A 14,608-nucleotide genomic window follows, 5' to 3' on the forward strand; every position below is an offset into this window, starting at 1 on the left:
AGTCACGGGCACACACACACAGCCTCGGTGACGACGGAGCACCTCGCTGCGGGAGAGCCTGGGGGAGCAGACACGCAGGGGCGCGGTGGCGATGCACGCAGGCTAGCACCCACGCCTGCTCTGCTCAGTCAGTGACTGCGAGGGCGAAGGCCCCGTGAGGAGCCGAGGAACGGGGCCGGGCCCGAGAAGCAGTGCGCCGCTCTCCTCAGAGAGCCAGTGACCAGCACGTCGGGTGTGCCGCCCCAGGCTGAACAAAAGATCTGCCTGCCTCTGCCCGCCCGCCCCAGCCCCCACACCATGAAATCCATTCTGGCTTTTCAGTCTGTAAACAATTCTAAGCCCATCCCCTGGCCATTTCCCCGGGGCTCAGTTCCCTCTAGCTCTAGAATGGAGGAGGGTAAAGAGGTACCCCATGTGATCTCCCAGAACAGTTAACTACAAGTGTTTAAAATTAAACCAGAGAAGCTCCCCATTCTGCGGTCATCTTGCGTGCGCGTACATCGAGTTTCCCAGCCCATTAATATATGGAACCAACACCACCTCATGCTGCGGTATGTACAGGGTCTGAGAGTAAATGAACCGGCTACCGTCCCTTGCTCTGGGCAAGAGGCCGTCTCTTTGCCGTCGTCTTCTCTAGGCCACTACAAGGTGTCAGTGTCGATCATTACCCTCTCCAGGTCCTGCCGCAGGTGCGTGAACAGCTGCAGCCTCCTAAACAAGACGTCCTGCTCCCGCTTGGCTAGATTGTCCTCTTCGTCTTTCTTTGGAGTGATGAGGGGCTTGTTGAAGTTGACCTTCCTCTTCAACTTCCAGTACTGGTACAGGAAGTCCACCACCTCCTCGGGCAGCCGCAGGGCCCTGGCCACGTCCAGCAGGTTGACGAACGTGTAAAACTCGTCCTCCAGCTGCTGCAGCTTCTGCTTACGGACACTGACCCGGTGGGCCTCCCCCCGGTTCTGCTCGAGGCCAGCGAAGGGCTCCAGCGGATCCTGCGGGGAGCACTCGGGAGCCCCATTCTCCTGAGCGGTCCCCTCACCAAGGCCCTCCTCGGCTTTGCGATGCGAGCTGTGCTTCGGGCAGTAGGACTTGAACTTGACTTCGTCGTTCTCTGCCAAGATAGTCTTCATCTCTAGGCCCCGGTCAAACGCACAGGTCACGTGGAAGGCTGTGCGGCAGTTCTTCACGGAGCACTGGCGAGAAAACAGAGAGCAAGCGGTGGGGTTAGGGAGGGACAGGACCCGAAGCCCTGAGCGCAAGCACCCCGTCCACCCGCACGCGCGTGTACCCGCATGCACACACGCACACACACGGGAAGAGCTGCACTTGGAGCGCTCAGGGACAGAACGGCTTCACGTGGATGACCCCTGGCAGATCTAATTGTGTTTTACATAAGCTATGGCTTGGGATTCAGGAGGCTTTTTTTCATTAACCAAACAGTAACTCTCTTACAAAAGCAACTGCATCCAGAATCACCTCATAAGGCCCACGTAATTATACAGGTGGCACGTGCAGATGTTCTCAATACACAGCGTGCACTCTCAGGCATTCACTTGCTTTTTTACCCATCTGAGCTTTTCTAACGCCTGAGTGGTGAAATCTCCTCAAGAAGAGATGTTACAGGATCACGGGGGCCCTTCCCGTGTCCCCCAGGACGAGGCCCAACACGGGTGGCACACTCCTCCCAGCAGTGAGGGTTGCTCAAGACCCAGGAGGTGAATTAAAAACTCCCAAAGAGATGCAAGGAATCAGAGACTGGGACCACCCTGCACAGACAGCGTGAGACTAGTCTCTGCACCCTAGGGAAGCTCTGCCAGATGCAGAGGCCTCTGGGCCCATGAGGCCGAGCTCTGAGACCTGGGCATGCTGCGCCTGGCAGGCCTGGCAGTGCAACCGCGAGGGGCCTACTGCCAGCAGGTGAAAGGAAGGTCAGCCCAGAGGTCAGGCCTACCCAGCCCGACCTCTCACTCACTGCCCCACCAGGAGGACCATGTAGTGCCTTTGATCCACACAGCAAGCTGGAGGCCTAGCAGGGGGAAAGCGATTAACTTCTCCCCATCTGATCAGTGCTGGGAGAATGCCAGGGAGGAGGCTCCTGGTGGTGACTGAAGCCAGTCCCCCTAAAAAGCAACACTGTATTGTGTGAGGCCAAGTGATCCTGGGCACAGCAAGCCTGTAGAAAGAAGAACCCGCAACCCGGTGGCTTGGGGCCAGCTGAAAAGCTTAACTAAACTCATTCAAAGGAGCCCTGCACAGCATCATCACATTCTGCAAAGGCTGGGGCTGGGGCTTTGGCTTCTTCCCCTAATCACTTCAGAATTTAAGAGGGGACTCAGTGCCAGTCATGACTTCTTCCATTATGACAAAGCCTCTTCTACCCAAAAGTACAGAAAATCTAGCTCACTTCACAGAAAATCAGTTCCCCCAGTGCACACACTTCAAGCACACGAACATAAATCTGTAATTTTGTCTTTAATAATAACCTCAGTTCCAAGCAATGTGTGAAATCCGCTTTGGTGGCAGAACACACACACACCTGGCCACTATCAGTAAAAGGCCAAGCGCTGCTCCTCCTCCTCCGCAGGCAGCCAAGAGGGGAGGAGAGTGGAACGGACAGCGGAGACGCTATCAGGGTTTGGCGCCAACAACACACTTTAAATCAGCGCCCCTGCAAGAGGAACACGCCACAGCAGAACGTTTATGCTGGGCTTTGTAAAGACGCCAAATGGCCTTCCTCTGGGTTTTCCCATTCAGGTTGACTCAGCAAACAGATGTTACAGAAACATAAGCCTGAGCCTTTCCAGCTGCAGACATTTCAGACAGGAATTCTTTAATAAAATCAGTCTATTCTGTGAAGATATGAAAAATCATCAAACCTCCTTGGCCTCTCCTCCTTCAAATTAATATTCTGGAAAAAGAGGTCAATGGCAACAACAACAAAACGTCATTTTATCGTCTCTGTTTAAAAGAGAAGCAGAGATCCCAATCAATGAAGGATCCATCAATGAAGGACCTGCTCAGTAAAGGGTGTAATCTCTACCCTCAGAACATCAGGTACCTTGGAAGAAAACGATTTCCATTTTCCTTGGTTTGCACAGCTTGTTTCCATGGGCAGTCTGTACACATATACCTATACCCGCTCCAATGTCTTTTTCTTTTTTTTACTTTGTGGCTTTTAAAAAATTTCTCCTCCATGTCCTCTGAATACAATTCTCAGGCCAAAGGCTTTTGTCATGTTTTAGTTCTAAGCAGATTCCATTCACATACAAAAGAGTCTGCACTATTTTCAAGGTCCACAGCCAAATCCCACCAGCTGTCTCCTGCCTCACCCTCTGAATATTTTTGTTACATTCTGGATTCTTGAACACCAGTGGAAGTGATAACGAAGAAAAGCACAACTGCTTGGTGTGTAAAATGAAAACTTTTTAAAAACCACCAGCCACTGGGTATCTTACCGAGAGGAATATCTATCAGCCAAAATACAAACTGATTTTGTCAAATGAGGTCATTTCTTTCAAAGCCTCAACTGGTCGTCTGACCAAGCTTGTGCAGTATGTGTCTGGGCTGAGCTGCTGTGTTTTCTGCATCAAAAGAACCCCCCCCAATCCAACACCTCTGCCCTCAGGAGGTGACCCGGGGACTGAGGAGTGGGGGTGGAGCCATGGCCCTGAGGAGGCACCCCCACAGGAGGGGCCAGCAGGGCCACAGGCAGGCCTTGGAGGCCTTGGAGACCTTGGTGCAACAGCGTCTCAGGCCTCCTAAGTCAAGACTGTCTAGACGCCAAAAACGTGAGGCCCAGAAATTAACTTCTCAAGTAGTCTTTTATACAACACAGTAAACCACCAGGCCATCTATATTTTCTCCTTAATTCTTGCTACATTATGACCTTCTGCACTTGCCTGCACATGGACACAGAAAATGCAGGCACAATTCTTATATACAGGCTCCCCTCCAACCCCACCTCGCACACACAAGAGCATAAAAAAAAATCAGAAATCCAGGCTGTACAGAACCCTAGGAGTAGCACCTCAGGGGTGCCCCCTACCCAGCTGGTGCTCCAAGGAGTCCCTGTTTTACCAAACACAAAAACATCAGCATGCCAAGCTGATTCCAAACACTGTGCACCAAGACAAGGAGCCAACGTGCACGCCTCAGACACCAGCGGGGCCCCTCAGCAGGTGGAGGTGACTGTCCCTCAAGTGCCCAGCCTCCAGCTTGCCCCCAGGGCTGTCCCCAGGACGCCAGGCTTGTGGCAGCAAGGAGAAACAGGAACAGACTGGAACTGCCAGGCGGCCCAGGCAGACTTCTGAGCTGCCCTGTGAGGGTTACAACTGGTGTTCTGGTTACAACCCACCAATAAAAGCATGTACACGGGGTGTGGCTGTACCCCCGCCCCATCACCATCCCCGGGGCCCTCAGCAACCTGAGAGGGCTGTGCTTCCTGGAGTCCAGTCCCATCTCCAAACCCTGTGAGAGTTAGTTCAGAACCCTGCCCTGCAATGCAGGGAAGGGTAGTCACACTGTCCCGACTGAGCTGATTACCTGTATGGATGCCCCAAACTTCTCATTGCAAAGGCTGCACACAAGCGCCCACCGACTGCTGGGGATGTGGGACACCTTCGTGATGGGCTCCATCTTCTCGGGGCTGCCGATGCTCACCTGGAGGCCGAGACATAGCAAGACAGAGCGGTAGAGGCCGCCAGACAGACAAAAGCAGAGCACAGACAGGAGAAACCTCAAGATGCGTTCCTTCCCCATGACTCTCCTACCAGGGAATGCCAAGGGGCCCTCGCCCTCCTAGCACAGGTAAAATCCCACTTTAAAGGGGCGAGCTCCACACCTGGGGAGGGGGGTTGGGTTTCATCTGATGCAAACATCCTGTTTGTAAAGACATTCAGATATACCAACACTCACTGCTCACCCGAGTGATAGGTCAGATGTGTACGTATCAGGACAAGGTAAGCGAGTACACCTCTGGTCCACAGAGAAGTGGTCAAGGCTGGAAATCCATCTTAAATATACTAAAACACATTGTGAACAACTGAGTAAGTAAATACTGACTGCTTTTAAAATAGTATCTCTCTCTCACTAAAGAAAAACCATTCTCCTCAGTCAGAAATGTTTACTAAACTAAATAGAAAACTACCGAGATAAATAAGGTGCCCTCTCTGTGTTTGGCCTGGATCACTGAACTGTATCCTGTCAATACCAAACTGTGAGATCCCAAGTCTTGAAGCCTCACTTCAAAAATCACTCAGATAACTTTTTTCCTCAGGAGAAAAATGCACCAAAATTACACACCAAAAAATGCTAAAATTTGAATCACAAATGATATTCTCAGAGTGAGCCATGCAAATTAAATTAGTCAAGGTCTGGGACTTAAAATAAATTAGACCAGACTTGAAATTAAAAAGGTAGAAATTCTTAGGCTAAGTAAGAATTTTAATAAAAATCACACAAATGTAACCTAGAGCAGTGGTTCTTTAACCACAACTGTGTGGCCTGCATGGTTCGCCAGCTCCAAGGGGTTACAGCCCACCTCAGGGGAAGGCCGCGAAGTGAATGCCATGGGTCCGCTCCTGGGACCCTGTGCGCAGCGGAGGGCCAGCTGCAATGGCATCTGAAGACAAATCTGAACACCTCCACCCAGGAATCCAACTAGCTGTGGCTCCCAGTGAACATGTCTACAAGCGTACACACCGCAAGCAGGCCACAGCATGCCTCAGGCTCAGTGTAAGGTGGAAAAAGGAGGAACTCACAGGCGTCGTGTTCCTCAACAGCTACGATGAGGCCTGCTAATTAATTAATGAAGGGCTCCCCATGAGAATGAGCAGCCACGGGCTCTGGAGCTGAACCGCCCAGAAGGGTACCCACCTCGGGGATCCAAAGCGCACAGCTGACGTGCACCCACTTGGTCCCACTGCGGGTGGGCTTCATCGCTCCTCCTTTCTTGGGACACAGCAAACACTTGGGCTGAACACCCAGGGCGCACGTCCGGCACAGCCAGCTGCCCTCTGGGACCTTGAGGATTCCATAGCAGGCCTGTGAAGACACCGCACATCCCAAGGAAAAGAGAGAAGAGAGTTGTTTTTCCCGGTATGTCTATTAGTTTTAAACACCTAGAAAGGGTTAAGCCACCAAACACCAGAACTGCCACCAAACAGAGGCACTCCCTTCAGGAAAGGTGCCGGGCAGCCTCACAGTCAGGAGGTGGGTGCCACACACTCCCGGGGTGGGCCTGAGAACCACTCAAGGACAGAAAGGTCTAACAGAAATCTGCTGTGTAGCTACAGATACCCCCTGTACCAAGTTTCTAAATAGTAGTCAGTAAATCCTCAAAACACTCTCCAGGGCTAGATAGGGTGGGCATCCCTCTGATTTACTGATGCAGCTGACACAGAATGAGGAGAAAACACAAAGCAGCTGAGTCTCCCAAAGCTGTGACATGAGACACCTCTGGGCACGAGAAAGAACCAAGGGGCAGCCGGGACCCCAGGCTGAGCAAACTCCACTAACCTGGCCCCCACACCTCCTCACCCCAAGTGAGCACCACAGGCACAGAAAAACGAGACCTTCTAGACAAAACAAGAATTTGGTCTCTTTGGCTGATGTTCAAAACAAAGCCTGCTTTACTAAGATGGCAAATTATACAAGACAGCAATAACTGCAGAACTCAAGGCAACTAAAAGCCATTAAGATGGGTCAAAGAAAGAAAAGGCAAACGCTAAAGAAGTAGAGAAAGAAAACCGTGATGAGACCAGGAGCACAGTCAGAGCCATTTAAAAACACCAAACTGTTCAGAACTTTATCCTTAAATGAACTAACTACGAGTCAGGAAGTGGAGAGACAGAGTAACACAGCTCCAATTCTCCAGACAGGAAAAACACAGCCGCTATGCAATCTGAATATCCAGGACGCAAAAAGGAAACCACAGGATGAGAGTGCAGCAAAGCTAAGTGACACTAAGGCTGGAGCTTAGGAGCAGCGTCGGTGCCGTGAATGAGCCACTGTCAACACAGACCGCCTGGAAAAACAAAACAAGACAAAACTTTTTATAGAACTGACACTATTAAGGTTTCAAATACCAAAAAAGTCTATATCAGGCACTCCAGAAAAAGTCTCATTTGAACAGGTATTTTTTCTTTTTTACTGGAAAAACAAGTCTAAGTAAATTAGAAGATTAAAACAAAGGATGCCTTAAAGACAAGTCATGAAGAACATCTCAAAAGAAAAAGGAGCCAAAGGAAGTACTAAGAGACGATGCGGCGTGGCCGAAAGAGCAGGAGACCAGGCCGGGGGTGGGGCGTCTGGAGCACCCCCAGCCGGCCCCCGCCCTGGAGCTCCGGCTTCAACTCTGCCAGTCCCCCACTGTGGGACTCTGAACAGCCCACCCCGACACCAGGTGACTCATTCATAAAACCGAGGGTGTGAGTACTTTCCAAGCAGAACTCTTTTTTTTCAAACAAAACTTTTCTCAGGATTGGGGGGGAAAAAAAGTAAAATGGTAAAAAAGTTTAAAAAAGTTAAAAAAAAGCACTAAATGTCATCCAAGTAAAACAGCACAAACAACAGAGGAGCAAACTGGCAGCCACAATGGTCATGATGCTGAGACAACGATCCTCTAAGAGATTCTCCACGATCCCAAGGAAAGCTCTGGTCATCTGAAAACCCAGAGCTACAAGATGGGCTATCACACAATCAGCAGGAAACGACGGTTCATGTGTCATGAGGATGAGATGGGCTAAGGCCATACAGCCTGTGAAGTCCTCGGGCAGAAGGGACCCCCAGGAGGCAGCCAGAAGGACAAAAACAACTGAGAATCACAAACTTGATTCTTCTTCCCCAGAGGTCACCAAGCCACCATCCCACACAAGTCTTCAGGATTGTTGTAAATCTCAGCATCAACAGGTGAACTCAAAGCAAGTACCTCAGAACAGTCTTTTAAAGAGTTTATATGAATACATATCCCCAGAGAAATACAGATTACTTTATTATTGTATTAAAAAATAAATGAAAGAAGAGTCAAGACTGAGATTCTCCCAAGCTTTTTAAATTACCCTATGCCCATCCTTACTGAAAGTGAAAGTGAAAATGAAGTCGCTCAGTCGTGTCTGACTCTTGCGACCCCATGGACGGTAGCCTACCAGGCTCCCCAGTCCACAGAATTTTCCAGGCAAGAGCACTGGAGTGGGTTGGCATTTCCTTCTCCAGGGGATCTTCCCAACCCAGGGATCGAACCCAGGTCTCCCGCACTGCAGGCAGACACTTTACCGTCTGAGCCACCAGGGAAGTAAGCAATTATTAAAAATAAGCAACCGCCAAATCCTACTGACATCAGGGAGGACAGGAAGTAACATTCAAGAAAAGGGGCCCCTTTCCTCTTGTTTAGGGGCTCAGTTTATCGTGACGCCAGCAAAAGTGATGTTTTGAATCGTGTCTGAAAAGTTTATGTTACAGTCAGTCCTAACCCAGAAGAAAACAGATGTAGTCAGTTAAGATGAGCTCACACTGGAGTAGGGAGGGCCCTTCACCCACTGTGACCGGTCTTCCTACAAGAAGACAGCCAAGTGTCAAGACAGAGACACACAGCGAGGACACAAGCGACGGCAAAGCCGGAGGCCAGAGCGGTGCACGGCTGCAAGCCACGGAATGCCGACGACTGCCAGCAAACCACCAGGGGCCAGAAGAGGCGAGGAGGGAGGGGTGCTGCAGAGGGAGCGTGGCCCTGCCGACAGCCTGAATTCAGGCTTCCCGGCTCCAGAGAGCAGGACAACAATTTCTGTCATTTTAAGTCATCCAGCTGGTGGCACACGCTGTTAGAGCAGCCCGAGCAAATTAACACAGGATCCCATTCTCCTGGCTGTAAAAGCAGCAAGAAGTACTTGAAACACCCGGTATTAAGAAAGAGGTGGGCACGCGTCCTTACCCCCACCCCGTCTGTGGCTTCCTCCCAGGCCCCGCTGCCCACCTACCTGATGCACACAGATGTTGCACTTGTCGCAGAACACCATCTCGTTGCCGTCCTCACCATCGGGTGACTGGCAGACGTCACACACAACGTCTTCATCATACTCGATCCCCAGGCCTTCCTCAGTCTCAATCGCGTGGTTCATGTTGTCATAGCACCGCTGTTCAAATTCCTCCAGGACCCTCTCCATGGTGTACTCATCTAACTCGGGCATTCCTGGAAGAAAAATGCCGCAAACCTACTTTGATAAATCCATATGAATAAATATTGTTATACTAACAAATTCACAATGAATAAATAATATTATAAATAAATGTATCCTGAATGTCCCAAATGTTATCTGTTGAATGTCTCTCTGACCCTTTCAAGGAAGGATCTTTAAATTAAAAGGCAGAAAGACACATCCACACAACAGTTTGTTCTTTGTGGTCAGGTACTGAAGACGCAGCACTGGGAGGTAGAAAAGTGAAAGACAAATCCCACAAGGGTTCAAGGATATTAACTACTGAATACATTAGACTGGCATTTCATTACAATATTATACATGACAACTAGCATGTAACAGACTTCAAAACCATGACCACATAGTATGGCTTGGTTATTTTTTCAAAAAACATTCCATTTTTCAGCTTAAAATGGTGCTGAAAACAGATTTCGCTGTGAATACTCAAATGTTTTTACCTGGTTTATCCCTCCTTACCCTCTGAATTTACTAGTTGAGATGCATAAGCTAATCAGACATGAAAGTAATACAAGCAATGTCTGAAGCAAAGAAGACAGCTCCTTCTGAATCAAATAAAATGCATTCTTATGCAAGAAATGACCAAAAATAAACTTCAAGAGGTTATAACTTCAAGGTTTTAACTAGAGGTGGGGTAAGACTTTTATTTTCTTCCATTTGTGAATGTATTCCTAACTTCCTACAATGAAAACACTCATGCAAGAAAGAAGAAACAGGCTGTAAAAAACAGTAAAACACATCTAAGAAACAACAGCAATGTCATCAGAGCCAACAACTCTTATGCATTACCATAAATGTAACTGACACTTCCAGTTTTTAAAAACTTGGAGAACACAACAGTGCTGGCACTGTGATAAGCCCTAATAAACACATATTCAAAAAAGCCACCTCTCATTTCAAACCCTATGTAATAACGAGATTGTTTCTGCGTGGCCAGACACTTTCATCTCAATTCTTCCTACCAGTTTTGAAAACATCACTGGCTTTGAAAATACAACCGTATACCCTATAATTAATTTTCACCATTAAAAAAACCAATGAAAGCCAAGGTAAATGTCTTCAAGCATGTGTTCAGTACGTGATAGACAACTGCGACACTCATCCTGCCACAGCGTCCAGCACTGCCTCGCCGTCCGACAGAGACCCAGCACTACCCCTTGAACCATCCACAGAAGACCCCAGCCCCTGGCCGTCGTCGGTCCCTCTGCCTGAACTCAGGACGCCCAGCCGGTCTGGTGGGGTACAGGGGTTCCCGCAAAGTCTATGAAGCTGAAACACAGTATTCTGTTCCAAGAGAAAACTTCTGAACAGATTCTACAAAGCAACCTCATCGCCTACTAACAGTCTAGCCACTAATATCTAAAAGCAAGGACCATGAGGAACATATCAGCTTTGTCAAAATTCCCAGCTCAGTCCACAGGGTCTTTCCCATTCGGGGGGTGGGGAGCAACAGGCGCAGCAGCACCCGTCACACGCCAGGCACCATGCGAGGCTCAGGGACCCAGACAAACACAGTCTCAATCCTACAGGGCTCTGAAACCCATTCACCATTTCATAAATACTTACATAAGCTAGGCTGCAAAGAGCCTGCGCCACTTCGCGACCTCAACCTATGGCACAAAGCTAATTAATCCTCCCAGTCTCTCATGGGGAACCCAGCCTGGGCCTCACTGACTTGCCATCTCCACACACTCCAGGCAACCCTCAGCAATCAGAAGTGGAGTGCAAGCCGAGACCCAAGAGTCATCCTGGGCGTGACACAAGGAGATGCAAGCAAAGGAGGCGCAGGAGCCCCGGGCCGCACACACACGAGAGCTGACTGGCGTGCAGGGAGTTGGACCACGACAGGCGGGGCGCTCGCCAAGGTGGGGCTTCCCCCAGGGAGAGCCAGGACACACACACACGGAGCACTCGGGTTTAGGAAAAGACTCCAGGGGAGTCGCTGAGGTAGAAAGCACAAGTGCTTGGCTGGAGTGGAGTTTACTGTGAACAACAGCAGGTCAGTGCTGAAGAAGGGATCCGAAGAGCTCAGCCTCCTTAGTTTCCTGGAGGTAAGGAAGTGGCGGGTTCGGGGCTGTAGGTCAGGGTGGGAACCAGGGGCCCTGCTCCTCCCCCGTGGAAAACAGCCCTCCTCAGCCCACCACTCGTCCAGGGAGCACACGGAGCTGTAGGTCAGGGTGGGAACCAGGAGCCCTCCTCAGCCCACCACTCGTCCGGGGAGCACACGGGGCTGTAAGTCAGGGTGGGAACCAGGAGCCCTCCTCAGCCCACCACTCGTCCAGGGAGCACACGCAGACTCCGAGTCTGTCGCAGCCGGACACGCAGGTCTGAGGCTGAGGTGGAGCCGGCGCCCCCAGGTGGTGAGGAGCTTCTCCCCTCACCTGCAGGCCTTCCTCATCCTGTACACAAGGCAACAGAGCCGTTTTTTCTCACCCATCTCCTTAAACTCCTCGTTGGTCAGTTCCAGCCACGCAGCGTCCATGTCGTTGAGATCGTAACGACACACACTGTCGGCCAGTGTGCGGATGTCAACGTAGCCCAGCTCCGGAGGCTCGGAGCCTGACGAGACAATGTATTTCTTGGGCCTGATGAACATGAGGGATTTCTCTTCAGATACGACCCTGGGTAAGAAGAAAAAAAGGCAGCCGGGTTACCCTTCCTGCCACAAGGAAGCAAGTCTGTCTGTCAGAAGGCCCCAGGCGAGCTTCCACCTCTGACCCACAAACCCCAGGTCACTGCCTGGTTAAGAGAGTTAGCGCCCTAACATCACTGCTAATAAAATAAAGTAGGAGTTACTAAAGCCCCTAAAATAAAACTAGATAAAATAAAAAAGCAACAAAACTACCAAAGGTGTCACCACCAGCTTCTTCCGCGTGGCCTCCCAGGACCCTGCGGTGCACACACTCAAGAATGCACTCAGCCCTAAGTGTCAAGGGTTAACGACTGAATCACCCTCCACGAACCAGGCCTGCCCGCCCCTGCTGGAGGCCACCAAGCATGGGCTTCTCTGGGACACAGAGGAGACAGGAGCAGCCTCACAGACAGCGGGTACAGCGGAACACTGGGGAGCCAAGGGGAGAACCATCATCTCCAGGGCTGAAACTCAGGCCTCGGCCATTTCCAGGCAGCCTGAGAATCAAGAGTCCCAGCCAAGTTAGGGGCGCTCCCGACACACACCGGGGGTCCCAGGAGAGAAGGGGAGGTCCCTCTGCTCCTCATGCTTCCACCTGTGAACACCTGGAGAACTGCCGTCCTCACACCCGCTCAGGAGAAAGACAGCACGTGAGAAGGCCCAACCACTGCTGACTGGAGACCGTGGAGGCCCAGGAGCCCCTCACATCCACACCGTCCCGCCACCTCCAGGTCTCAGGGCGCCGGCAGTTTGCATTAATACCCAGCTGTCCAAGGAGTCTGTCATAGTTCCATCACCCTTATAATACCAGAGCGGCTTTATCTATTAATATATGACATTGAGATAGGCAAATTTAAGGGAGTTTTTCCTCCTACTCAACTAAGGGCAGGGTTTCAGGTGAAAACTTCCACAAGCTGTGTGGGTGTTTACTTGTCCTTTGCTGGGCTCGGAATGCCTGGGACTGGGGACGCCAGAGCTGAGCAGTTAGGTGGTGCCGTGCCCCAGAGGTGGGCGACTCCTAAAGAGCCCAGGGAACACTCCACTCACTCCCCAGACAGCAGTCCAGCCTGGGAGGGTCATTTAATCCTGCGCACTTACAGGGACATTTGTCCCAGGGACTCCTAACCCAATAATCAGGTTCAATCATCTCAAGCGCCTGAGGACATGATGGGGGAGAGGGCTGAGGGTAAACTCAGTCCACACTCAGTGATGGTGAAAGAGGGCGTTTCGCAAAGCAGGTAGCTGAGGCGGCGGTGAAGCCGGGCGCTCCCTCCCTGGGAGCAGCCTCAGACAGGTGAGCAAACAGGCCCAGCTTCATGCTGAGGCGGGTCATCAAAGATTGACCCTCAAAACCTTTCAGGGGAAAAGTGGTTTGGAAGTAAGATCGAGAGAAAGTCTCTCAGAACATGTGGGCAAAGGTTATTCAAGGAGAACTCTAAGGCATGGCCCTAGCCTGACAGGACTGCTCACCCCCGTCCTCCCCCAGAGGTGGAGCTGACCCAGCAGGACGATAGGCAGATACCCTTCCCCAGCAGAGCAGCCTCCAGGAGAGGGAGCCACTGTGCCTACATCCAGGTGTCCCCTACTTCCTGGGAAGTCCTAGAATTTACCTTCCTCTTGAGGAGAGCAGCACCTTTCCAAGGTGGAGGCCCACGGCACCACCTCTGGACCCAAGGCGTGTTTCTACCACATTTCTTATTCCCCCAGAAGCCCTACTGCTAACTCCAACACTGGCCCCCGCAGCCGGCTGGCTGGCAGGGCAGTAAGACCACTGCTGGGGGAGGGATGGCCCCTCTCCCAGGCACGCCTACCTGGCCACAGGCTGGGGGATGGTCCCAGGGCTCACTGGCACCTGGACCCCTTTCTCCCACTCCTGTCTCCAGGGGTCCGCCAGCACGTAGTACTCGTCCGGGTTCAGCTGGTAGGAGTCATGGAGCTTCATGGCAGTGATCAGGTCTGTCCTAAACACCTGGACAGGGAGAGCAAAGGGTTATTGACACTGGGTATTTGCATTCTTCTTCAGAGCACTGGCAGCTGCAGGGTAACCACGGTACTGCCATGTAACCAGGTCACTGTTTCAACAGAGAACCAGTCTGACCTACTGAGGAAACCCCGGGCCTGCCAACACCCTGGACCGCGCTCAGGATGGGAGCGGCAGCAGCTCAGTGCACTCACTCCCTCCCTGGCTCTGCGAGACGGCCACGTCTGCACCAGCAACCACGACACAGGAACCTCAGTGTCCTCCCTGGGAAACTGCTAGCAGACTCCCAAGGCAGCAAGCAGGCTGCGGAAGACGCGTGCCTAAAAACCCCCGGAGGTAGTCATTTCACTCAAGGGCAACTTCCTGGTAAATGTTTACGACCTAGAACTCCACTAACCATGTAACAATACCAAGCCAAAACCCAGGGCCACCAGGGCTTCTCTTCCCACCTTCAGGCTGCCTCCACCCAGCCCCTGCCCCGCTGGGCACCAGGGCTTCAGGCGAGGTGACTGCAAGGCTGGGTTTTGGGTGGCCAATGCCAGGCAGAGCAAAGGCTGCAAAAATCTAGGAAAGAAGCCACGACAGACCAGTGGAGTCCAGGCAGAAATGAGCTTGTAAAGAATGTGCACTCCTTCACCTAGCGTAACTTCTGCTAGGTAAGCAGCACTTGTCGGGGAAGGAGAGGAGCAGGAGAGATAAAGAAGAAAGCAAGCTACCAGCCTCTCCTCGCCCTGCCAAAACAGACCACAAGACTCCAAGGTACCCTCTGCCAAGAGAGCACCTCAATGC

The 14,608-nt window shown here is 51.4% G+C and overlaps 1 protein-coding gene across 7 annotated transcripts in view; it reads right to left on the reverse strand.

Moving 5' to 3' along the window:
• The window catches only part of JADE1 (jade family PHD finger 1), a 57,119-nt gene that overhangs the window by 11,665 nt on the left and 30,846 nt on the right, over positions 1-14,608 (reverse strand). For all 7 annotated transcript variants that reach the window (XM_069557530.1, XM_069557532.1, XM_069557533.1 and 4 more), the window contains exons 4-9: positions 13,650-13,807; positions 11,640-11,827; positions 8,970-9,181; positions 5,872-6,039; positions 4,540-4,656; positions 669-1,190 (exon numbers count right to left, since the gene is read on the reverse strand). In XM_069557530.1, coding sequence (XP_069413631.1) covers positions 669-1,190; positions 4,540-4,656; positions 5,872-6,039; positions 8,970-9,181; positions 11,640-11,827; positions 13,650-13,807 — 1,365 coding nt within the window. The remainder of the gene's footprint in view (positions 1-668; positions 1,191-4,539; positions 4,657-5,871; positions 6,040-8,969; positions 9,182-11,639; positions 11,828-13,649; positions 13,808-14,608) is intronic.

Source organism: Ovis canadensis, chromosome 17 (assembly GCF_042477335.2).
Source record: "Ovis canadensis isolate MfBH-ARS-UI-01 breed Bighorn chromosome 17, ARS-UI_OviCan_v2, whole genome shotgun sequence".
In the NCBI taxonomy this organism is placed as follows: Eukaryota; Metazoa; Chordata; class Mammalia; order Artiodactyla; family Bovidae; genus Ovis; species Ovis canadensis.